Source organism: Rhinolophus hipposideros (genome assembly GCF_964194185.1).
Source record: "Rhinolophus hipposideros genome assembly, chromosome: 18".
Classification (NCBI taxonomy): domain Eukaryota; kingdom Metazoa; phylum Chordata; class Mammalia; order Chiroptera; family Rhinolophidae; genus Rhinolophus; species Rhinolophus hipposideros.
The window spans coordinates 26,642,942-26,670,446 of record NC_138064.1 but is presented as its reverse complement, the minus strand read 5'-3'; the positions used below and the strand labels follow the sequence as shown (position 1 = coordinate 26,670,446).

The 27,505-nt window shown below is 33.1% G+C and overlaps 1 protein-coding gene across 8 annotated transcripts in view; it reads left to right on the top strand.

The window, feature by feature from the left end:
- Window positions 1-27,505, top strand: part of PHF14 (PHD finger protein 14) — a gene marked incomplete at its 3' end in the record, with an annotated part of 188,844 nt that overhangs the window by 39,192 nt on the left and 122,147 nt on the right. For all 8 annotated transcript variants that reach the window (XM_081079227.1, XM_081079231.1, XM_081079229.1 and 5 more), the window contains 8 exons: window positions 3,260-3,371; window positions 6,282-6,419; window positions 14,559-14,705; window positions 15,393-15,663; window positions 15,990-16,096; window positions 17,247-17,342; window positions 19,133-19,236; window positions 22,963-23,094. In XM_081079227.1, coding sequence (XP_080935353.1) covers window positions 3,260-3,371; window positions 6,282-6,419; window positions 14,559-14,705; window positions 15,393-15,663; window positions 15,990-16,096; window positions 17,247-17,342; window positions 19,133-19,236; window positions 22,963-23,094 — 1,107 coding nt within the window. The remainder of the gene's footprint in view (window positions 1-3,259; window positions 3,372-6,281; window positions 6,420-14,558; window positions 14,706-15,392; window positions 15,664-15,989; window positions 16,097-17,246; window positions 17,343-19,132; window positions 19,237-22,962; window positions 23,095-27,505) is intronic.

The window sequence follows — 27,505 nt, the reverse complement described above, 5'->3', positions numbered from 1 at the left end:
TTGGGATAACAGAGACTATCATGGACTCTGGGAGAATCCTGTGTATCAATGTCTAGGAAAAATGGCTAACCTTCTTACCTCTTTTCCTCGTTGCCTATCCAAAAATTAAAAGAAATATATAACAAACGATTTGATGTATTGATATGAATCTGTGGTCCATATCATAGACATGGGCATTATTTTATGTTTGGGCTGACTTTGGCCTAGAATTAGGGAGTTTAGTACAGCATTTAAAGTGTATGCTTTCAAGGTAGACTGCCTATATTTGGATTCTGGTCTTTCCTTACTGTGATTTTAGGCAAGTGATTTAATGTTTATATGCCTCAGTTTCCTGGGCACTTTTGAGATGATTACAATGAGATGATTCATATAGAACAATTAATTACACAGTTTCTGGAACATCATAAGTGCTCAGTGAATGTCTCCTTAATTCTGCTGCTGCTTCACTACTAGTACTTTCTTATTAAAAGTATTATTCTACACATTTAAGTCATTCATAAAATACCCGCTACATAAATTCTTTCTGGTAACTGCAGTCCTGAGAGTTAAAGTTTATGGTGGTAAATTATAGTGAATAAGGCAAGTTGAGACAAGACAGAGCTTCCTTTCAGGGAAGATAAATTCTTTTTTTTTTAACCTGTTTTTCTTGTTAATAATTTGAAAGCTCTATTGAAAAGCTGTAAAGTACCTGTCTCTTCATGTTATCACAATCCACAAAGCAACTTGTAAAGTTGTTTCTGAATGAAGAAAAGGGAAGCCTCTTTAACCGTTTAGATTTACTGAGATACTTGTATTGACTCCTATGGATGTTACATATAGAGACACCTCCCTGGATTGTGCAGCCTGGCAAAGTCCTTTTATGCTATGTGAACATTTTATCCGTGTTGATGTCTACACTCACCTATAGGCTATAGTGGAAATGATAGGTCTTGATATAGTTTGAAGGATATAACACTAGCTTGATTCAAGGCAAAAGAAGTCAAGATGAGACAAGCCATTTAGTATTGTAGCTTCACATGGAAAACAGGAAAAGAAAACAATGTATGGAAAGAATGAAAAAGGTATTGTAACTGACATGGGATAGACTTTTTTCTCTCTGATAGGAGCCACCCGTTCTACATAGAAAATGATACAATTTAATGTGAGAAAACCATCAGTACATTCTTGTCATTAAATTTTTATTTCATTTTTTAGAGTATTTTACCCTGTTTTACGTGGTCTTATAAACCTGATATGGGAGATACTAGACATATTCTACTGTCTGGAGATAGCACGCTAAACATAATGCTGCAAGCACTAAACATTCATTATTATAACTTCCAAACTGCCTGTGTGGTGCTCCATTCCTGACAGACGCTTAGTAAATGATTACTGAATGAATAAATGAAGGACTGAAAATAACAAGGGAAGTGAATTTGTTGTATAAGTTGTGAAGGTACTCCAAATACAAGGCATTTCAGAATCAGAGTTGGTTGATTAATGTACTTTCCATTCTGAAATGAGTCTTTTGAGAAGTGTCTTTCTACTTAGTTCACTTTCTTAAAGTATGTGACTTTAAAAGAATCTATTAATAGTTTCTACGCTATAATGACAATTCTGACTCTTTGTTTTTTGGTGGTTTTCTGTGGTGCTTGTTTTCTGCATCTTTCCCCAATCAACATCTGCCATTATAGCTTCAAGCAAAATGGATGGTAAAGTAATAAGGAAGACTATTCCTTTTTGATTTCTTGATTTGTCTTCATAACAAAGTCCTAAAGTATGTGTGGCTGAACAAATGAACCAAAAACTATTTACAACAGGTATTAACAAGAGCCAAAATTGTCTCCGCTGTTTGATGTGTATTTTAATAAAGGCTCAGGTTGGCATCCTCAAGAGTGGTTGTGGGAAATGATACACTGGTGTACCGATCACACTGAAATGGCGGTTTAAATCTGTGGTACTTGTGTGACTTGTACTGAAACATTTTAAGAAGGTCAGTATGAAGCAAGCAGCCAGCTGTTGGGTTTATCAAAGATAAACTCCTGCAGAGTACAGCGGCATTTAATACACCAGTGGAGCATGAAAAAACTGAGCAAATTAAATTGAGAAAGCAGCTGCTTGTCGAAGATGTGTATCTTTATATTGAACTCCACAGGATGGATTTGGGAAGTTGGATTAAAACATTCTATCAAGAAAAATCTCAAAACCTTGGATTTTCTTGCAATAAAACAGATAATTTTTAAAAATTTGTAACTATTTTTCCCAGTACCTCTATAAAATGATTCTTAGTCTTATTTCTTTAAAACTCATAATGCATCACAAGAAACAGAACCATGAAGCAATCTTAGCCTCGTAAGCTGGGATAAAGCAGAATTTGTTGTCAGTATATTCACAAGGTTAAAAGAGATTTGCCATCTTATTTTTACCCTGTTCCTTCAGAAGTGATACAGATCTATATGAATTTCAAAATCCAGTAATCCATATTTTGTTAGGTTGTAAGCAAATAGTACCTATATTAAAAAAAGGTTTGGAACACTTTTTAAAAACCAGAATAAAGTCAACTCCTGTTTATTTTTTCTTTTTAGTGTACTGAAACTTCGAGAATTCTTTGTTTAGTGTTGCAGAATCATTCAGACTTAAAAAATAATATAAGTTTTAATACATAGGTTGTATGGTGAACAGATGAATGATATATGACTTCCCTATATTATTATAACTGTTCTGTACATTTTTCTAGCAATCAATTTAACCTGAGAAGAAAGTCAAGATGCATACCAAAAAACTTTTTAAGATAATATCCTTAAGGATTATGCAACAACTTTTAGAAAAGAGAAACAAGGAAGAACAATTTTACCTAATTGTTTCATAGTTCCTGAATTAGGATTCTTAATTCTCAAAGTGCTTAAAATAATGAATATGAATCCCATTTCATGCATATGAAAATAATGTTTTATTTCATTTGAATAGTGGTTTTGTGCAAATATTTAAGAACAGATAAGTGCAAAGTGCAGTGAATTTTAAGTGAAAAGCAATTACAGTTGTTCATTCTTGGCTTTGAACAAGCTGCTGGAAAAGTAGTGCTCATTGTCGTCCCTTTCTCTGTAACTAAATGATATTCTGTACATGTTCCATACTCTTCATTTGCATTTCTGAGATTCTGAAATCTGACCACAGAATTCTTTCAGTGGTTATTTGAGGTGACAAATATTTTATGTCTATTTTCCACGTGGATATGTTATAAAAGGGTTTGATAGCGAAATCCTATCTTCTCTCCTTATAGATGGGTTCACATTGTTTGTGCCCTGTATGTTCCTGGAGTAGCCTTTGGAGATATTGACAAATTACGACCAGTAACACTAACAGAGATGAACTATTCCAAATATGGTGCCAAGGTGAGACAAAGTGTTTTTGATTGTCTAAAGGGAAAGTTTTTACTTACGAGTTTAGCTTTTTACTAATATTGTTGCATACAGAAATAAATGCTTGTTATTAATCATGCTGTTTGTATAGCAGTTAACACTGAATCATTTATTATAGATACTAATTTTCCCAGAAAGCCAAAACTGTATAAATTCTTTCAGGTAATTTTAATTTAGAATAACTTGTGGGATAAAATACTCATTGATACGCTAGTTCCCTAGCATTTAACACACTGCCTAGTAAATAGTGAGTTCTCTGACCAAATTCTTATTTTTAATTAGTTGGATCAAATACAACGTAATTTTTGCCTTTACTTTAGAGTTTACCAAAATTATGAAAAAGAGTACAGGAAGCACCTGTTATTTTATTCAGGTTTCAAGGACTGGTTTTATCTTTATGACTATATAACCTGCCGAGCAAATGATCCTCAGTCTTGATAGTTTATAAATTGGTTTTCACTGATTAATCTTTAGGATTGTAAGTGATAAAAATACGCAGTTATTAATTTAAACTTAGGTATAAATTACCACAAACATTCCTAGAATACTAGAACCAATTAGGCACCAATATGTTCTCTTTTCATTACTGTTTATTAGGAAATTGGCAAGGAAGACTCTTGAATAACATCAATAACATATTAAAGGTGGGTGGGGAATTTATAGATTATTGGAAAATTCCGATACTGAAAATTTATAGAAATGTGACAGTTTTTGCTATTAAAATCCGAATGTCCTCCTTGGGCTCTATCACCATTCCCATGCCCCACCGTCCCCCTGCACTCCACTACTCTTGTGATTTAGTGTAGGTAATTTCTGTTAAACTATATGCAGCTCCCCTCTCCAGAATTAGCAAAAGCCCCACAGGGAGGAAAGCAGGCTCAAGCACTGAACTTAACTTTCCTGGTCCTTAGGTAATTCTATACTATCCTGTTAGCTCTCTGATACCTTTAAGATATAGTTTAAAAAAAAAAAAAAGTTTACGTTTTCCTGTTGAGCAGCATTAAAACAAATTACCTAGTCCACCATTATTGGAAGTGGAAGTTAGTACTTTTTTGGTAGTAGCATCATAATTCCTAAGCACAGAACCTGGAAGGGACTAGCTTGTCATGTTCAATAGGCACACATTATTATCATAAACATAAATCCAGAAACATTTTAAAAAAACAGTAACTAGATAGTACTTCATATAACAAGCCAGCAGTGACCTCTAGACTGAACAGCAGATGGGCAATTGTTAGCTGATTTTTTTCTTTATAACCTGCTTTTGTTTTGAAGTATTACTGGGAAATAGAGTTGAAAATTTCGTATTCTCTAGCTCATCTGCAAAATCAAACACAGGGTTGCAAATTATAATTGGGACAGCGCCTCTGCACCACACCATCTACCCATTTCCTACTCCTGATTACTTTCTCCCCTGTGTTCTCAGTTTCTTAGTTCCCTAGCATTTTAAGTGATTCAGGCAATTGAGGAAGATTCTGGTTTTTTTTGTAAGATTGTTCTCCACTCTAATAAATACTTTATTGTCAGGAAATGTTTCTTTGTATTCACTCTGAAATCCCTTGTTCCATTTCACATTACATTAAATTACTCAGGGAACTATTCTAAACAATTTGGTTCTGTTCATACCTAGTATTGACATCCTTTAAATAATTTAATTTCTTTTTTCTCCCTTCTCTATTTCCTCTCTCTACTTTTTGGTTTCATGTTTAGATTACTATTTGATGGCATTTTATAGCATACACATTCTACTGTTACTGGAAAAAGACCCTTAACAAGGCGGTAGAGTATCAGGGTTTGGGGGTGTGTCCACATCGGTGCCCAGAGTTCTGTCCTTGTTATTTTCATTCATCGCTAATGTGTCAGTCTGGTGATGGCTACCCAGCAGATCATCACTAACTGCAACAGCATTCTAACTATATTTTTAGTATCTATTGAAACACTTTTATTTCCCCCTTTATATGTTTCCTTCATATTTAATTTCCTTAGAATACATTTACTAAATAGTACTTCCTTGATTGTCTATGGGCAGTCTTCCACCATTTTAGCAAGCTTTTCTTTTATGAAGATTCCTATTACCAGAGCAGTTTATATTTTGAGACTAGATTTTTTTCTCTCGCTCTGTGGTTAAGATAGTTAAAAGGATAACAAAGTTAATAAATTTGGGGTAATTTCAGCAGATTATACTTTTAGTTTTCACTTTTTCCCTTTGTATACAGATATAATGTAAATAATCGGCTATATTGTGTGTCACTGATTTCACCAAATTGTTTACTTAGATTACTTTTAATTTTCTTAAAGATACTTTTAAAAATGCATGATTTCTTTGGCTATACTGTCTATATCTTTTGGCGAATTTTCTCTGGCTTTTTATTTATTTCTTTTCATTTTTCCAAGCAGTTTTATATTGTTCAAAATCAGTGTAGCTTAATGGTTAAGAGCATGGACTGTAAAGTAAGAAAACCCTGGTTTGAAGACTGGTTCCCAATTATTTTTTGTGTTATTTTGAGCAGATTTCTTCACCTGTCTTCCCTTCAATTTTGTCATGTATAAAATGGAAATACTTATAGTACCTCATTCACATATTCGTGTGGAATAATGTGAAATGATACTAATATATGTAAAGTGCTAAGAATTATGCCTAATACACGATAAGCCCTTAAATAATATTATTTTCACCATTATTATACTATCAGTGGAATTTTGGTTTTTTGAACAACAAAGAGAATTGCTTTTTTCAGATAAACTTTTGGCTTGCTACAGTTATTGTTTATATTGGTAAAGTGTTGGTTCACTACTTGTATTTTGTGGATGCTTTGTAGGAGAACGCAGTGTTTGTTCTGGAAATATTTTTACTCTGAGCATTTTCCTGTTATTCCATCGCAGGAATGTAGCTTCTGTGAAGACCCTCGTTTTGCTAGAACTGGAGTTTGCATTAGCTGTGATGCAGGGATGTGCAGAGCATATTTCCATGTGACCTGTGCTCAGAAGGAAGGTCTGCTTTCAGAGGCAGCAGCAGAAGAGGTAGGTATATTTAAACCTATCATTGGTGAATATGTTCCTAAGTTCTCAGGACTCTGTTATATCCTACAAAAGCATCATATACAGGTTTATTCTTAAAGTCTTTACCTAAATCACTGGTCTAAAACCTCCAAGAATAAACAATGAATATCAGTTTTTTCCAGTTTTAAAGCAAGTCAGACATTTGGAAATGCTGTTAAAATTTGTAGTGAGATCTGACTCATGAAATGAATACTTTCAAGGTGTCTGTGAAGTTAAAGCTGTCTTCAGAACAATATGAAAATGGTATATGCTTTTTTTATTCTTAATTCTCTCATGAGCAGTAGTGGAGATATCCAGAGACTATATGACATAACAATATAACACTGAATGTGGAAACAGTTTTGAGAATCCAGGTATCTTCTTTAATGTTAGCTATCTAGACATTAAAGTGATTTGCAAAAACGTAAAATGGTGCCACTCTTCTCACTAAATTTCTGTGTGTATGTAAATTATAGTATTATTCATAAATATGTTATTTATGTTAACATGTAATAGGCTTATTGTTATTTTAAAATAAATGAATATTTAAATTTCTCAGTTTTAATTTCTAATATGATAAATATCTATAAATATGACTTATAAGCTCTCTGGGGTCCTCAGTAATTTCTAAGAAGTCTGTTAAAGAATCCTGAGACCGGTTTTTCTTTTGAAAATTAATTTGGGGAAGGTATTCTATAATGTTGTAAAGATTTTGTTGGGTATCCGATGGACATGCGTCCTATTTGGGAGACCACCTCAGGGATACTGTGGATACCTGATCATGGCATTGTACATCAGAAGCTAAACATTAATGAATGCCAACTATAATTTTATATATATAATGTGATGGTTCAGTGTGAGGTCGGAGGGATAGTGGAGGGGGGGAGGGGGGTTCACAGTATGAGGGATATAAATGATGAACGTCTAAGTATTACCTTGTTTTGTACACCTGAAACTAATAAATAAATTAATTAATAAAAAAAAAAAACAAAAAAAAAAAACAAAAAAAAACAAAAACAAAAAAAAAAAAAAAAAAGAATCCTGAGACCAAGTTTTGTTGATTCTTAAAGCTTTTTATATGGGCAGGTAGTTGAGTGTGTGGTAATTCTTACTGTATAGTCATGATGGATTTATGTTTCTTCTTGTTCTGTTTCTTCTTTTATTTGGTAAATTGTGAACTTGGAAAGGGCCACGTAAGTTTAAGAAAATGTAAAATATAATAGTAAATGCAGTTGGCTAATTCTGAAGAATGTGTAGAGCAGAGTATTAGTACTTTCCTAGGTAAGACGATATCGAATAAGATGAGTTTCAGCTGCAGAATAAGAATTTACTCTTTTCGTTTTAACAAACGCAGTTAAAAAATGCAAAGTAGAATTGGATACTTTTAAAGTGTTATATAATCATTGAATCACACATATTTTTGTTTCAGAAAGAAATGTCAACTTTGAATACACTTAATATAAATAATATCTAACGCCTTTGTAAAATCTGAAGTGGATAATTTTGCTTTCCTGGATAAAGCCTTATTTTGCCCTTAGCTAGATTAGTATTTTTTTATATAAATAAAATATAATATTTTATTACGTATAAAGAAACTTCTATATATATATTTCAAAAATTTTTATAAGAAATGTAATTTAAATACATGAAAACACTTAATATTAATTTAGATTTAGTTCACCTTGGGTTAGGCTGTCATGTTCTGTATACAATATGTATGCGTGTTTTAAAAATTGATAAAATAATTCATAAAAGTTACGGGAAAATAAACAAGTGATGAATGCCAAATGGGAAAATATACCTTTACAAATGTGATCAAGCTGAATACAGAGTCTTATATAGAAACCATGTGCAGGATATCAGTAAAGCTAAGTTGGTTACATTCAGTTTTTATAAGAAGAAATACTGAACAGCTATAGACACGGTTTTCTTTGTGGTTCAGAAACCATACATCATCAAACTTATTTTTCTCCTTTGATATCTAGACACCACGCATCTGGGCATTGAATTTGCATTTAGCATTTTTATGTGTAAAAGGGCCTAGAAATTTTAAGTACAGGAATAAGAAATTAAGAATTCTTGCTCAAATTTATTGTTTTTCTTTTCTGGTTTTCATTTGGGAGTTTCAGATTTGAGTGCAAGACTCTTTAAGAAATAAATTACAACTGTATGATAAACGAGTTAATCATAAGATGTCTGCAAGGCACAGCAGTTGAGGAATGACAGAAATATAACTCAGCAAGCATTTGTGGAACATAAATATGATAGTCCTTCTTTGTGTTCCAAAACCCAGTTAAGTTGTATTATGGGGTGACCTAAACTTTGTTTAGCAAACAGTGAAATTTATATTTAAAGCAGCTTCACTGTACTTGGTAAAGTCAAAGTTATGATTGAGGGCCTATGCGTATATGCAAAGTAGTGAGGTAGATATTGGGGTAGAGGAGTCTGTCAGGGAGTATCAAATAGCTTTAAGTTACAGTGTTCACTTAGGTGGGGATAGACAGTAAACACAATGAAATGTTAAACACCCATACAAGATGGCATTAAAAGATATCACAGTGCCTAATGTGGACAAGAAGTGATATAAATACAGAAAAAAGAAGGTTCCCTGGGAGAACCAGAAACTTAGAGCTGGACTGTCTTGACTTATCTATCTCTTACTTTTAGTTATTTAAGGATTGCTGATTAATGTATTTTACTATCATTCACCATAATTATTTAATGGATATATTGACCTACTATGTATCAGGCATTGTTACAGACCCTATAGAGATAGTAGTGAACAAAACAGACAAACTATGTGCTCTTAAAGTTGTTTACATTTGAGTGGCAGGATGGGAGAGGACAGACAGTGAAAAAGTAAGCAAAAAATATGTTGTAAGTGCTGTGAAGAAATATAAAGCAGGGTAAAGTATTTAGGGAGTAACGAGGGAGGGTAAAAAATTCTATTTTATATGGGGAGATCAGAGAAGGGCTCTCTAATACAGTGATATTTTATAAAAAATATGTAAGGAAAGTGGTAGGGAACATATGTTCATTTGAGAGATCATTACAGGTGGAGTAACAATATGCAGAGACTGAGGTAGGGACATACTTGGTTTGAGGGTCAACAAGGAAAATGGTATGGCTGGTAGAGAGTTAGTGTCTGGGGTTGGTAAGATGGGAGGAAGGAAAGGTAGCAGAGGGCCACATCACACCGTAGGACCTACAAGAAATTGGAAGATTTTGGATTTTTACTCTGAGATGGAAAGCCTTGAGTTTTGCATAGAGTACATGTGAATCAACTACTGTTTAAAAGGACCACCCTGATTATGTGTCAGGTATACACTGTGGGGCAAGAGTAAAAGTAGGGAGACCAGTTAGGAATCTTACTGCAACATGTTTAGGATGGAGGTAATGAGAAGTGACAGATTTTGTAGGTATTTGCTGGTAAATTGTTTATAGATTATAATAGAAAGAGAGGGATCAAAGATGACTTCTCTTTGGCCCGAACTTCTAGTACAATGGAGTTGCAATTTACTGAGATGGAGAAGACTGCAGGAAGAGCTGATTGGTTGCAGGACCAAGGATTCAGTTTTGGACTTGTTGAGTTCAAGATGCCTATTAGACATCTAAGTGGAGACATCAAGTAGATAGTTGGCTATCTGAGTCTGAAGTTCAGGGAAGCCGTCAAGGCTAAAAATATAAATTTGAGAGCTGTCAGGGTATACATAATTTATAGGGAAATATCTAGAGCATGAGAATAGATTGAAATGAGAAGAAGTCTGGTGACAGCCATCAGGCTACTTCAGCATTCGAGGTTGACAAAATAAGGAACAATCTTCCCAGGAGAACAAAATAATGAGGTAAAAGAACTGAGAGTAGTATTCTAGGAGTGTTTCAAAGAGAGAGTGAGCAATTGTGTTAAATGAGTAAAAGTAAGATTGAGATGTAACCATTGGACTTGGCAAAGTAAAGGTCATTTTCACTTGGCAGGAGCTACCACTGGAGTGGTTGGGAGTAGTCATGAAAACTTGGGAGTGGAATAGAATTGAAGATAGCTAATAAAGATAGGCTTTTAGATTTTTCCTTTTAAGAGGAGTTTAGAAGTGGAACAGCATATGGGAGCCGACAGAAGATCTTTAACTTTTTTTTTTAAGGTATTATAGTATGTTTAGTATACTATATGCTGAAGTATGCCGAGGGAAATGATACAGTAGAGAAAAAAAATGCAGGAGAGAGGTAGAATTGCTGGAGGAAAGGGGGTGGGATCCAAATCACAAGTGAAGGAGTTAACCTTAGATTGGAACATTGGGCAATCTATCTGCAGTAACGGGAGATTAGGCGAGGATTATGGGTAGGGATGCAGATAGGTTGATGCATATAGTGGTTGGAGGATGTAGAAATTCTTATTTTGTTGCATTTTTTCCCCCTCCCCAAATCTTTCCAGTGAAATAAGGAAGAATCAGGATCTGCAAATCAGAAGTAAGGAGGAGATATTGAAGGCTTGAGGGAGAGATGAAGTTATTCAATAATTATCTGTGAAAATGGAGAGTAAATCAACTTGGGAATGTGTTCAACTGCTCAGATGCAGGTGCATAGTAGGGGAAGAGCTGGATTTATCTGTGTTTCAGGTTTTGTCAAGCAAAGCTAGATGAGGAAGACAGGAGCAAGTGAGTCGTCCGTGCAAAGGAGTAATTAACTGATGGACTAGGGAATAATCAGGTAGCTAGGGCAGTCGTTAATGGGCATGGGCTATGGGACAGTTGGAAGGTAGAAAGTCAGTACGTTGTTGATGTAAATGGTGTTAAAAACTTGTTTGAGTCTTAGAGGGAGTGACCAGGAAAGATAAAAAGTGATGCTCAGAGAATAATATTGTAGGCATTGAGAGAATGCAGGATCTTGGTACGGTCATGGCAATTAAGTGGCTGAGGTGGATAGACAAGAACATTGATGATGTTATAATTAAGATAAATATGCTATGCTCCTAACTCATTATAGTATTTATGCACTCTGTATTCAATAAAAAATTCAGTTTTATTATTAAGATACCAATAAGACACCTCTACTTTCTTAAAAATATACTTGTTGTATAAGTGCCCCTTGTTTCTCATTGTACAAAACGCCCAATAGTTTCTTCTTTCAGTTTATGCTCTTTTGATCTGCTGTGTCAATATTACTCAGGGAGCCTTGTTTAAGAAAAAATACATATGTTTTTTTCTTAAGATTCTAGACCAAACCATGCAATCCAGAGGCCCACAGGCTAAATTTAGATGGGAATAGTATTATAAAAAGAAAACCTTGAATGTTAATGCTTTCAGATGGGGCATTCCAGTTTCCCATAGGCCCTAAAGTTCACATGCCCCTCCCCCCACCATTTATTCCCCACCACCATAATTTACTTTTGTCTTATAATTTTCTAGCATCTTTCAGCCCCCCCTTTACTCATTTATGTTTACCGGTACTGTTTCTCATGCGGTCATATTTAAAACCCTTGCCTTGGACCTACTGAATCAGAATCTCCAGAGTTGGGCTTTGTCATCTCTGTTTAGAAACCGCCTTAAGTGAGTCTGATAACAGTCAGGTAGTGGTTGAAAAAGACAGATCTTACTAGCCATGGGTCTTGGGTCAGCAGCTTAACCTTTCTGGATTTCAGCTTTCTATCCAGAAAATCGATATTAAAATAAAGGACTTATTTCATGCTGTAGTGATAAAGGATAAATGGGATAGTATACACAGAAGCACCTGTGCGTGGCACGTAGTAGATATGCGGAAAAATGTTTTTCCCTTTCCATTTCCAGAGTAGGATCTTGAAAGCTTCATTTCTCTAAGTAGGTTGAAGGAATATTCCAAGTGAACCAATACAGTAATTAAGGACACTATTTTGACTGATTTAACAAAGCTAAATAACCAGTGGCTTAAACAAACTCTAATTCTTTCTTAATATTAAGATTCCAGACTGATTTGATATCTATAGGAGTTTGGCTCCAGGGACCAGGTGTCTTCTTATGTGATGCTTCATCTTTTTTTAGTCTATTGGAGTTTTTAACATGGTCAGAGATGGTTTGTCACAATTTTGACTGGGTTCCACTTCATTGGAAGGAAGAAAGAGGAGGTTAAGAGTGAGCAGCTTCCTTTCAAGGGCATGGTCTGGAAATTTCACATACCTCATTGGCCAGAACTTATCACATGGCTATATCTCAGTCTCAGGGAGGCTTGGAACAGAGCGTTTCTAGCAGCTTAGCCACATATCCAGTAAAACTTCAGAGGTTTCTGATATTAACGGGAAGAAAAGGGGAGAGTAGATAATGGAAGACAGTGGTTTTTACAATACTTAATATTTGCTTGGTATGTCTATTGTATTCTCTGTACAAGATTAATCCCTTGGTCATGCTAGCCTTAGAATTAGGCTTCATGGTCCCCCAATCCCAAATTAACTAATTAAAATAAAACAAAAAGAAATTACTTGGGGTACTTATTTTCTTTCTAGATATCTTTCAGACCAGGGGTGTCCAGACTTTTTTCAACATTTTTTACCTAGGGCCATATGTGGTAAAATACACAAACAGCCGGGCTACTCGCTCGAGGTGAAGTACGTATTGCCTCACCTGGTTTATTTAAGTAAACTAAATATATTTTTGGAATTTGCTGCCTATTAACAATGGATTGCGGACTGCAGTTTGGCCCGTGGGCCGCAGTTTTGACACTCCTGTTTTAGACCAAAGATAACTGGTCTTTTCCTTAAGCCAAGGTCTTGTCCTAATGCTCAACTCACCTATGTAAGCATGAATCCTATCTCTCATACTCTCAATGTCACATTTTCCTACTGTAAAACAGTAGAATAATACTTCAGATCTGGCCATTTGGCTGAGGTTCAATATAATCTTTATTTCCATGTAGCATATTTTGTCACCAAGATTTAGGGTATGTCATGAGAAAGCAGGTGTGTGTGTGTGTGTGTGTGTGTGTGTGTGTGTGTGTGTGTGTGTGTGTGTGTGTGTGTGTGTGTGTGAATGCAATCTCCTACCTACATTTTTAAAAATTTTGTAGCCATAGGAAGTAGTTATTATTAAGTCAGTTTTACTAATAAGTTAATAGGCCCAGAGATACTTAGCAACTTGTTTGAAGTCGCAATACTAGTAAATGGTGAAGCCAAGATTTGTATCCAGGTTTGTATATTTCCAAATTCTATGATCTTATCCACAGTGCTATACTATTACATCTGTGGACATATCACTACAGAATTGCTCTTTTTAATGTAAAGGACACCTTAGATTCTTTTTCTTTGGGTTGTAAAACCCAACCTTAGTAAGACACCCTTTTAGTATTAACTTAGATAAAAACTATATGGATTCTTATCTTTATTTCTCCTCCTTGGGACATAACTAAAGAATGAACTACCTGTCATTTTGTTATCAATTATATTGTAGATTACATTGTAGATTTTAGGCTATGTATTTACAAACTATTTCTGTTTTTAATAGAGTAAATTTCTTTTTTTTTGTACCTTACTCTTTATGAATAAAAAATGTACCCATTAGATTCATATCATGAATGATGGTTATGAAAGAACTGTGTTTCCATTTTAGGGTTATATAAAGAGTTAAAGGGGATACCTAAAGTGTTTTATTGACTCGGCCTGGCCTTCTAAATCTATTGTTGTCCTGAGTAGAATCTGTCTATGCATTACCATCCAGTTAGAAATGTTCCACTTACCTGTGTTGGCTAGTTCTGTATTTTTCTGACTATACTGTTTTGTAATATTTATGTATGCATAACACTAATGTTTATGCATTATGATGGTTTCTACCTAAGATTATTAAAATTCTGTTTGTTTTAAATGGGGTTATTCTTTTAGGTATACAAGTATAATTAAATGCAATACATAGGATTTGGTTTCAGTATTTTTAAATCTACAAGGCCCTTTCTAGAAAAAAATCATTGTTAACTTGAAGTTGATAATACAAGATTAAGTTTTAAAGCAGCAATTCTTATCATTATGTATAAGAATTGCTTTCGTAATTTATTTTAAAAATAATCAACACTGTAGGAGATTCTTTTAAAAATGATCTCTTGTGTTAGGTTTTTTATGACCCTTTCGAGTAAAACTGTTTACTTTTTTTCACCTTGTTTTTGATGTAGGATATAGCAGATCCATTTTTTGCTTATTGTAAGCAACATGCAGATAGGTTAGACAGAAAGTGGAAGAGAAAAAACTACTTGGCTCTACAATCCTATTGTAAAATGTCTTTACAAGAGAGAGAGAAGCAACTATCACCAGAGGCACAGGTATGGAATTCATGCCAAAACTCATGTTTTTTGCATTCAAGGTTATTTCTGATCTCATTGCTAATGACACATGAAGTATAATTATAAGATATTGTTAGTTACCTAGGAAGTAAATGTCATTAAGGTAAATGGTTAGTATAGTTTGTGGCTAAATTGTTCCACATCTAGTCAACAGAGCAGCCATTTTATAAAGCATGTTTCCAAATACACTGAAACATGTTGCTTAGAGGAAATTATTCTATCAGTGCACTATGTTGACCACATCTTTTTCAGTCTGTTCTAATGTTTATTTATGCAAAGGATTTGATCAGTTTGCCCATCATTTAAAATGTATTTCTATATAAATTAAGTTTACAGAGGCTTAAAAGTTCAGCTTAGTCAAATTAGTTTCTGACAACTCTGGTCATAAAGTAGGACAGTTGTTACAAAGGGTAGACCTAATTTATTGTAACCCAAGAATTATATATAGTATATCTTAAGGACCGTGTATAGAATTTGCCTAGATAAAGGAAATTCTGGTAATCTTTACTATCTTTACTATATCTTTACTATATCTTTACTACTTTACTATATCTTTACTACTATCTTTACTAATTCTGGTAATCTTTATTATAAGCATAGAAGTAAAAATCATGAGTATATTCCACATTTTAACGTCTTTTAAAATTTTATACATTTTTATTACAGGCAAGGATCAATGCCCGGCTTCAGCAGTATCGTGCCAAAGCAGAACTAGCTCGGTCCACCAGACCTCAGGCCTGGGTTCCAAGGGAAAAATTGCCCAGACCACTCACGAGCAGTGCTTCAGCCATTCGTAAACTGATGCGGAAAGCAGAACTAATGGGTATCAGTACAGATATCTTCCCCGTGGACAATTCAGACACTAGTTCTAGTGTGGATGGAAGGAGAAAGCATAAGCAACCTGCTCTCACTGCTGATTTTGTGAATTATTATTTTGGTCAGTATAGACACTGATACGTGTACATTTTCAATGAGAACAATTTGCTAAGGAAATTATTGTCAGTTTTTAATTTATTATCCATGCTACATATATCAAGCAAAAGCATGTTTATTTTCCTAAAATGTTGTAGGTGTTTGTAAAATGCTAGGTTCATGTATTTGTGAATAGAGTTAAAAAGTGTTTTAAACAGTGTAGGTTTATCCATATGATTATTTCTTCTTCCATTGTGTGTTTTGTGTATCAACTTTTATTTTCTACTAACGTAAAATTGGATATTTAATTAATTGATTAATTAATTAATTTTGGATATTTAATTTAAATAGAAAGAAATATGCGCATGATTCAAATTCAGGAAAATATGGCTGAACAAAAGAATATAAAGGATAAATTAGAGAATGAGCAAGAAAAGCTTCATGTGGAATATAATAAAGTAAGTTGGTTACAAAAACAGTATAACATAGTAGATCTTATTGATAATTTCTTTTGTGATTGTATCGCATTTCTATTTATGTTTCCTTTTGAAGTTCTGGAGTTCTTAGGCCCTTCCCCACAACTTCTACCCATTGTTACCTTCATTATCATCTCTGACATTTTCTGAGCACTTGCTATGTGCCAGGCACAATTTTGAGAACTTTGCATGTTAATTCATTTTATTCTCACTTCAGCTTTATTATGTGGGTTATGCTATTGCTCCCATTTTCGGAGGAGGAAACTGAGTCCTCAGCAGGTGAAGTAATTTGCCCATACTCACTCACATAGATAAGTCATGGATATGGGGTTTGGGGCCAAGTAATCTGACTCCACTCCTATTCACCACTGTACTATAGAACTTCTCTTTCTAAATTTGTAGAAAACTTAGAAACTTGTTTTTAAATTACTGTTTTTATCTTGATTGTTTTGTGATGTTTATTACTTTTGATTTTTAAAAAATACCTCCCGATTTAAAATTTTATTCTACCTTTTCATTCTAATGACGAGAATAATCAAAAAGAACAATCATATAAAAGTAAGATGTGGCTGAAATGGTAGGTAACAAGTAACATGAGCATACTGGTATAAAACTGGTACTGACTTACTGTTATTAGATAACGTTTTAAGTGATAAAAAATTAGTAGGAAGTAAATTTCCAATAATTAGCCATACTGTAATAAAACGTACTGAGATTAGATTCAGAAGACCTGGGGAATCTTGCTAATTCTATGATCTCCGCCAAGTCACAAAAATCCTTTGATCCTTGTTTTCTCATGGGGATATGATAGAAATGCATTTCGAAAAAGTCCTAAGGATTAATTAGCAGAATGTGTGTGAAATTATATAGTAAACTACAGCAATATATAAACATAGGTATCATTATTATCATTAGTAAAATGCTAACATAAAATAAAATGCTTACATTTTGTTGATGCTCCTTAACTACTTGGATTGCCTCATCACTCAATGGTATTGTCACTTGAATGTATTAAAACTGTGTAGAATATAAGTATAAATACCCTTGGACATTTATTGATAAATTATTTAAATTTTCATATATCTTACTACATGTGTTAATGATTTACTAATATGAATTATTTACATTGTAGCTATGTGAATCTTTAGAAGAATTACAAAATCTGAATGGAAAACTTCGAAGTGAAGGGCAAGGAATATGGGCCTTACTAGGCAGAATCACAGGGCAGGTTAGTTTCCTTCCAATTGCTATCTCCTTCTCTGTATGATTTTCAAAGATCAGATCTCTGATACAACTGTCACTTTGCTAACTGAAGAATTCTGTTTGATTAGGGCCAACCTATCCTCTGAGATAACGATTTCTGCCTGAAATACATCTAGGGCAGTGGAAGCTGCCTACTGAGAACCTGTAGCTCAGTTTGGTTGTTTTAACAGCTAACGTGTTTGCAAAATTTTTTCATTTGTTCTAACTGATTGACCTGTCATTGTGATAAAACTAAGATTTGAAGCATGAGTTACTCCTACCACATTCTTCTTTCCTCTAATTTAGCAAATTTAGATTCCTTGTCACATTTAATTTTCTGTCCTGTTCTTGTAATATATTTAGGTTTCTTTTTTTTTTTTTTTTAATGTAAAATTTAAAAAGCAAACTGAAGAGATTGGTTTTCATGTTGATTTGGTTTTGAGCTCTGTAAGAAATGGTTTTTGAAACTTTAATATTAAAATGTAGTCTTTCCCCTTCAGTTGCTATTATTGTAGCTATGAAAAAAATTATTTTACCCTTGAACATTTTTAGCTTGTTAAAGTTGTTGGTATCGAAAAGAAGATTCATTGCCAAATGGATTTTTTTTTAGTACTGTGCATATAATTAATAAAATAAGAATTCAGTCAAGTAGTTTCAGTTAGATTTTCTAAGGATGATGGAGATTCACTGGTCCTTTTGCTATGAACATAGTTTTATTTGTGAAGCAAGATTTTCAAAAAACAGGTATTTTTCATTGTACTCGTTTCAGAGGCTTAAAAGGAGTCGAATTCACAATACAATTCATGTAGACATAGTATTTTCGGAAGTAATACATACTGATATGTATTGTGTCGTGCTAGCTTTGAAGATGCTCCTTTTGTGATTTATATTATAATAAATAACATAATTTAAAAGATGAAAGTGAAAAGTAGCCTGTGGAAAATTGACCTTTGTTCCTATTGATAGGTTGTTGATGAATTTTTGGAAGATTATGCTGTTTTATGTTTTATATTTAGGGAAGTTAATGTTGAGTGCAGGCGTATTATTAGTTTATTTGACAAGCTAGCATTATCTTTTGGCTTGATTTGCAAGTTTGTCTCATAAGAATCTACTATAAAAGGGCATTTTGATTTATTAAATGACTTCGCAAAAGTTCACAGATTTCCATGTGTAAGTGTAAAATAAGCAGAAGTAGAATTCATTTGTACCGCTTGCATGACGCCTTTTTCCAGTTGGCTGACTAGATGCCGGCCCACCAGGCCACTGAGAAATGACTTTGATAGATCGTTGCTGTCTGAGAAGCCAGCATACTACAGATTAGTAGAAACCCAAAGAGAATCTTATTTGCTTTGTGGAGTTTGGTCCAATAAGATAATTTTTCTAATTAACCTATGGAGCACCAATGTTAGCTGGGATGTTGAAAATAAACGGCTTAGATATTCTTTTTGTCCGTAGACTGTGTGTTGTGTTTTTTTTTTAATGTTCTTAAATGCTTGTCCTTGTCTTTCACTTTTTATAGCCAAAGTAGAAGTTTAATTTTCACAATGTTTTGCTCTTCTACTGAAAACTGATGAAAGTATGTAATTATAGGTTTGTAATGGATGTACCTGTGAAACAAAAACTCATTTTTATCCCTTTTGTCAGTGTAATAGCTGGTGAAACATTTCCCCCTCACAATCCTAGGATATTTAGTTGACTTGAGTGGCATAGAGAGGAAAATGTTGCTTTCTATTTCTTCTTTAAAACAAAACAAACTGCATTTGTTCAAATCAATAGAAGTTGAACATACCGGCAATTTTGCGAGCACCCAAGGAGAGAAAACCAAGTAAAAAAGAAGGAGGCACACAAAAGACTTCTACTCTTCCTGCAGTACTTTATAGGCAAGTAATGAAATTATGTATGACCAATTAATATTGTATATTTTTAAACTAATGCTTTTAGTAACAAGATGCTTCATGTGTTTTGAATGAATTATGTCCCTACCAGAATTTAAGATAAATTCATTTAAAAGTCATTTTCTTAATACCTTTATGAAGAATGCTTTCCAGGTTGATTGATAGCAGAAATTTTTACTTATTTTTTAATGATAAGATAAATGGAATGATTTTTTTTGTGTTGTTTAAGTGACAGGATATATGTGCACATGTTCCATGGAAGGGAGCAGTCTTTTTTGGAGAATTGGAAAGTGACTTTAAATAATGTAGATAACTATTTTTTAAAATGATTAAACAATGTATTGGAGAAATGGGCACTTACATTTTATTTTATTTGAATGAGTTTTAGAGTTTTGCATGTGCTTTAGGTGACGATGGGTATCATATACACTCTGAATAATTAATTGCCTTTGTACATGGTTGGTAATGAAGGTAAATTTTAAATTTGAATCTGTCTACTTTTTTCTATGTTCAGTTGTAATAATTTTGTTTCCAGAAGTATTTTTGTTCATTTTTTTAGCTTAATATTTTATAATGTTCACTATGATAGTAATTTTACACAGTCAAGATTTCTTTCCATACCTAAGTAGGTTAGGATCTCACTTTTTTAAATGTAACTGATTATACTGATTAAGTGAGGAAAGTTTAGAAGATGCTATTATATTCACATACACACTATATATATGATTATGTAATGCATAAATATGCCCCACAACCTTTTTTTCCCCTCAGAAATAGCAGCAATAGAAACAATATCAATATCTGTAATTACTTGTCATTCTTGGGTGGAGACTCCCTCCATAGGTAATACCATATTTCCCCGAAAATAAGACTTAGCTGGACAATCAGCTCTAATGCATCTTTTGGAGCAAAAATTAATATAAGACCCGGTATTATATTGTATTATATTATGTTACATTATGTCACATCACGTCACGTCACGTCACATCACACCAGGTCTTATAGTAAAATAAGACTGGGTATTATATTATATTATATTATACCGGGTCTTGTAGTAAAATAAGACCAGGTATTATATTAATTTTTGCTTCAAAAGACGCATTAGAGCTGATTGTCCGGCTTGGTCTTATTTTTAGGAAACACAGTAGTAAATAACTTCCTTGAAATTTGGGAAAGGAACACTAATGTCTTAGTGTATTTTGTGAAGACAAGTATATTCTCAACCCAGCTTTTCCAAACAAAATTGGTTCATTTGGAACCATCAGGCATATCACTATGCTTCTGAGTTTTATCTCTACAGTTCACTTTTGTTTCAGAATGTAATTCAGGTGATTTTTTTGTTTTGTTTTTACTCTGAGCAACTTTGAGTTAAGTACCGGTGGTGGTGGTGGTGGTGGTGTTGGTGGTGGTCGTGGTGGTGATAGTGTGTGTGTGTGTGTGTGTATGTGTGTGTGTGTGTGTGTGTGTGTATGAGAGAGAGAGAGAGAGAGAGAGAGAGAGAGAGAGAGAGATTCTTTTTCTAGGATTGTTTTAAAAATTCAAATGTCATTGCTGTTTCTGTACATGGATGGCTCTTTTAGGTTCTCAACAGCTTTTCCCTCAGATTTTACATTCTCAATATAAACATACCCTAGATTTTCAGGTTTTGGTGCTTATGTTTTCAGGAGTAAAGTTGCCTTTTTGCATAAGAAAAGTTAGATTCCTTAGAAACAAACAAAAATCTAAACTAACAGTAACAGCAATAGTAAAACTCTCCATTTTCTTCAACGAATATTAATAATATATTTTTAAGACTGAGTCTAGTTTTGAAAAAATAATTATATATGTAGCTTATTTACATGTTGAAGGATCTTTGAAATGTTTATGATTAATGGTAGAAAATAAACTGAATTCTGTTTGTAAAATCACTTTTGTAGTTTTAGAGAAGCAGAAAATTGGAAAATTCTTTTAATAATTTGTTTCTAGAGAAAACTGGAGCTAATGTTAACTATGTTTTAAGTGAGAATTAAAATTAAGATAGAGATGATATTATGAATATATATTTGTTTTTAAATTCTTATTTTTCAATTATAGTTGACATAAAACATTATATTAGTTTTAGGAGTGCAACATAGTGATATAATTTACAAAGCGATCACCCCAATAAATCTAGTACCCACCTGAGAACATGCACAGTTATTACAATACTACTGACTATATCCCCTCTGCTATACTCTAAATCCGCATAACTATTTTGTAACTACCAATTTGTACCACTAAATTCCCTCCCCCACCTTCATCCATCCTCTCTACCCTCCCCAACTTGGCAATCATCAAAATGCTCTTGTATCTATGAGCTTGTTTGTTTTGGTTGTTTGCTTATCCTGTTCTTTAAATTTCACATATAAGTGAAATCATATGACATTTGTCTATCTCCGTCTGACTTACTGCACTCAGGAAAATAGCCTCTAGGTTTACCTATGTTGTTGCAGATGTCAAGATTTCATTCTTTTTATGGCTAATATTCGATTGTATATATGCACTGCCTCTTCTTTACCCTCTCGTCACTTGATCGACACTCAGGCTGCCTCCATATCTTGGCCACTGTAAATAATGCTGCAATGAACATATGGATGCACATGTCCCTTTGACGTAGCATTTTGGGTTTCTTCGTAGAAGAAGAAGTGGGATTACTGGGTCCATCTTTGTTTGTCATTATAGCCTTTGTTTTAAAATCTGTTTTGTCTAGTATAGGTATTTTTTGTTTCCAGTTTTATGAAATTCCTTTTTCCATCCCTTTACTTTCAGTCTATCTTTTCAATCTGAAGTGAGTCTTTTGTAGGCAGCATATATATGTAAGGGGATTTTTTTTTTCTTGTCCATTCAGCCACCCTTTGTCTTTTGATTGGAGCATTCAATCCATTTACATTTAAAGTAATTGTTGATAGATATAGTTATTTCCATTTTATTACTCATATTTTTATCAGTTTTTGAGAATATATATCTTACATGCCCCTCTCTGAAAGGTTCGACTCTAGCAATAAATTTATACTAGATCCAAGCTATTTTTCTACATTCTCAAGCATTTAGAATGAATAATTTGTTGACATTATAAAAAAATATGTTAAGAAAAAACATTTGACTTCAACAAAAGAAATATTAAATTGGGGTGAATTTTTTTTTTCAAATTTATCATTTTTTTATTGCATTTGGATCTTTAGTGACAGAATGCCTTTTTTATGCACAAGTTGTAGAATAATTCACCCATATTTTCTTCTACTTGCATAGTTTTCATGTTCTTTGCTTAGATTCTTGATCCACTTGGAATTTATTCTTGCATTTGTGTAAAGTATAGATCTGATTTTATCTACTCGTCCTAACACCATTTATTAAAAAGTTTAATTGTTGTCCAGGGATTTGAGGTACTACCTTTATCATATACTATATTTCTATATGCAATTGAGTTTATTTCTAGATTTTTTCATTCTATTCTGTTCATCTAACTAACTATTCATTTACCATCACCAGGGTGTTTTAATTATTGCGACTTTGCTGAAGTATGTTTTACTATTTAGTTAGGCTAATAAATACCTCATCATTGCTGTGTTTATTTTTAATTTTTTAATTATTGTTGACATTCAATATTAGTTTAAAATTTTAAAAATATACTATGAATTAACTGTTTCACTATGATTATTTTTCTAATACTTTATTTACTTCCTTTTTTCAAAGTTGTGGAATTTGTAAGAAGAACCATGATCAGCATCTTCTTTTATTGTGTGATACATGTAAATTGCATTACCATCTTGGGTGTCTCGACCCTCCTCTTACAAGGATGCCAAGAAAGACCAAAAACAGTTACTGGTAAGTAAAATGGAAGGGATTTAGATATTAGAAATGGTTTGGCTTCATTTCAGCAGTGTAGGATGAAGTGTTATATCGCTTCATAATTAAGTTTGGTACACTTTAATTGATAATTTTGTAAATATTTTTCCAACTTCATTGAGTCATAATTGACAATTAAAAATTGTATATATTTAAGATATGTAACTCACAGATTTGATATATGTATACATTGTGAAATAATCGCCATAATCTAACATATCCATCACCTTATGTTACAATTTTCTTTTTCTGTGGCGAGAACACTTCAGACATAAGTGTTTATTATAGTAGTACATGAATAAAGCTGTAAGTTTTTTTTCAAGAAATGAATTTTAAGTTCATTGAGGCTATTTTGTATCTTAGCAGTGGGTTCTTAAGGCATGAATTCTATCTAGTGTGTTTATAATTCTCTTTTGCTTTATTATAAGAATTTTATAAATGCTTTGTTTTGAACTCCAATGAATTTATCAAGAATTTGCCTCCATATTCATGCTTTTATTTGTAATTTAATATTTTATTTCTAAATTAGTGTCACTAAAGGCTTTACTTCTGGTATTTGTCATTTGTGCTAGTTATATTTAAGTTCATCTATTCTTTGCAAATCTAGAAACATTTGACATATATTTCTTAATTATTATTTTCCATTAAATTAACATGTATTGATTGAGTCATTACAGATGTTTGATGAAAGCTTATGATACCTGTGATGAGTTTTATCTTTTCCTTCATTTTAGTCCAAGGGATAGACAGATGTTCAAATTTTAACAGGCTGATTCTATAACAGACTGATTCTATATAGGAAGAATATAGGACATGGAAAACTTTTGAATGGATATAGTATTCTTTTTATACAAATCGCCTTTCTAGTTTTAGAAAAAAGTGAACCCAGATTCCCTAGATTATTTCAAAATATACTCATCATTTCAATTAAAAGATTTTGTAAGGTATTTACTTCTCAGACGAGCCTTTAATCTTTTCACGTGGGAAAAAACAGGAGCAATTTAGTGTATTACACTTCAGTTGTGTTTTTATTTTGATAGTGATCTATGATTCCAAGGAATAAAGTGCTTGGTTGTTCTAGCAATAGATATAGGAAATATTTTAACTAACACATGGTAAATTACTTCTTTGTTTTTCTTTTATTGTTCAATGTTTTTAGTGTTAAAATTTATGCTCAATAGTTTTGCTTAAATAAATGGAATTTTAAGATATTAAAAGTAATGTCTTAAATACTAATTTGTATTTTAGCAATTAATGTATTTGTATTAGCAACACAAGTGGCACTTAATATTTACCTCTGTAATGGGAGTTCAAAATTTAAGGCTGTTACTTTTTAAAAATAAGTATTAGTTTGTTATTAAGTTTACTGTATCAATGAGTAAGAGGTGTGAATACTGTTGGTGCGTGGATTCAAATGATAAAAGAGATCTTTGAAAATACTTGACAAGAAAATTATTAGTCCCATCAACACATGTAAACTAAATATCAAATATAATTTTATATATTACGATCATTTTTATAAAGAGAATACTTATAAATTGGACTTTTGGAGAATTACTTTCTGATTAGTCTTTTAAATTTGAATAAAATATGTGAGAAAAATTTACTTTTAGCAACTTGTTATGAATTTTTGAAATGGGCTTTTATGTTTTCATTATAGATATCCAGCAGTTATTGTGTAGACATCTGCTGTCCAAATATTAGCCACTAGCCATGTGTAGCTATTTGAATTAATTAAAATTTAAATTTAAAATCAGTTCCTCAGTCACATTAGCCACATTGTAAGTGCTCAGCAGCTATATAACTAGTGGCTACTGTACTGGACAGTGCAGGGAGAGATAATTCTAACATTATATAAAGTTCCATTGGACAGCACGGATCTAGACTGATGTTTCCATTTTAGTGTTATTCATACGTGTTTTTCAAATTTTTTTATTGTGGCAAAATACACATAATATAAAATTTACCATCTTAATTATTTTTGTGGTACATTTCAGTGGTATTAAATACATTAATAATGTTGTCCAACCATCATCACCGTCCGTCTCTGTAGTGTTTTTTATCTTGTAAAACTGTAATTTTGTACCCATTAAACAGTAACTCCCACTTCTCCCTCCCTGCAACTCTTGGGAACCACTCTTCTACTTTCTGACTCTGATTTTTATTACTTTTACTCATCTAAGTGGAATCATACAGTATTTGTCTCTTTGTGACTGGCTTATTTCACTCAGTATAATGTCCACAAGGTTCATTCATGTTGTAGCATATTGGAGAATTTCTTTTTTAAAGCTGAATCATATTCCATTGTATGTACCGGGGTACCAAAAAAGGCATACAAGTGGACACTTTGGTCAACATTTCTCAAGCAGTAGTTTGCCATAATCAGAAGTGTCCGGATGCTGATGGTAACCACTTTGAGCACCTCTTGTAATTGCAGAAGTCAAACATGACTTGTATTCATCTTTTATCAGTGTATATTGAGTATTACAACTTTAATAGTTTTTTTTTCCTTTCTTAAAAGGTGTATTTTTTTGTCACCCTCTGTGTATAACACATTTTGCTTATCCATTCATTTGTCAGTGGATATTTGGGCAGCTCCCACATTTTAGCTGTTGTGAAAAGAGCTGCCATGAACATGGGTTTACACATACCTTTTTGAGACTCAGTTTTCAATGCTTTTGGGCATGTACCCAGAATTGGAATTGGTGGATGATATTGTAATTCTATTTTTAATTTTTTGAGGCACCACCACACTGTTTTCTGAAGTGGTTATACCATTACATACCCATCAGCAGTGCACGAGGGTTCCAATTTCTCCACCCCTCATCATCACTTGTTATTTTCTGTGTGTGTTTCTATTTTCAAATAGTAGTCATCTTAATGTGGACATGTGGTGGTATCTCATTGTAGTTTTGATTTTCATTTCCCTAATGATTAGTAGTGCCGAGCACCTTTTCATGTGCTTATTCGCCATTTGTGTATCTTCTTTGGAGAAATGTTTATTGAAATCCTTCAACATGTGGACTTACCAAGCCAGAGTCACATAATACTAGCTTTTAGGGTAGTAATTTTTTGTAATGTATTAGTCTCTTGTATCATGTAAAAAAACAAAGTGTAGTTCAAAACCATTGTTACAATAATACTAGCTTTTGTAATTGACCATGTATTAACCTTTACTGAGATCGTCATTTATCCTTACAGCTCTGAGTTACTGTATAGTGTTCTTTTTTTTTTTCATCTTGCAGAATTCTCTTCAGATTATGTTAAAGGTCAGGCCTAGTGGTAGCAAACTTCCTCAGCGTTTGTTTGTTTGGGGATACCTTAATTTCTCTCTGACTTTTGAAGGACAGTTTTACTGGACCTGGGGTTCTTCTTTGACAGTATCCCCCCTTCCTTTTAACACTTTGAATGTATTGATCCAGTGCCTTCTAGCCTCCAAAGTTTCTGATGATAAATCTGCTGATAATCCTATTGAGGATTCTTTGTATGTGATGATTGTTAACTTCTCTCTTTCTGATTTAAAGATTCTCTCCGTGGCTTTCTCTTTGGAAAATTTTATTATAATGGTGTTGGTGTGGGACTCAGAGTTTAGCTTACTTGGTATTCATTGAACTCCTTAGATGTTTATGTTCATGTCTTCCATCATATTTGGGAAGTTTTAATGCAAACATTGTCTCTGCCTCTATGTCTCTTCTTCTGGGACTTCCACAATGCAAATGTTGGTTTATTTGTCAATGTCCCATATGTCCTTTTGACTCTTTTCCCTTTTCCCTTCATCCTGTTTTCTTTCTGTTCCTTAGTCTTGATAATTTCCATTGCCATGTCTTCAAGTTCACTGATTCTTCTGCCTGCTCAGATTCTCCTTGTAATCCCCTTAGTGAATTTTTCATGTTAGTTATTATACTTTTCAGCTCCAGAATTTCTTTTTGGTTTATTTTTAGGTTTTCTATTTCTTTATTGATATTTCCATTTTGTTCATACATTGTTTTCTTGACTTTCTTTGCGGCCTCCTTTAGTTCACTGAGCATGTTTATAAGTTATTTTAAAGTCTTGCAGATCTGCCATTAAGTCTTGCTACACAGTTTCTGTTTACTTATTTTTTTCCCCTTAAGTGGACCATACTTTTCTGTTCATTTGTATGCCTTTTGGTTTTTGTCAAAAACTGAATTTTGAATTTTGGTTTGGTAACTCTGGAAATGAGATTCTCTTCTATTCCCAGGGTTTGTTGTGTTTTGTGATTTTTTTAAAAAAACTTCTTTGTTTGTTTGTTTTTATTGTAGTGGGTTATCTCTGTGCTGAGGATTAGCCTGAGGTGTAAACTTAAGATCTTCTCACGTTTTTTCTGAGCTTTTCCCTGGGAAAGTGTAGTCACTTTCTAATTATTTTGCAC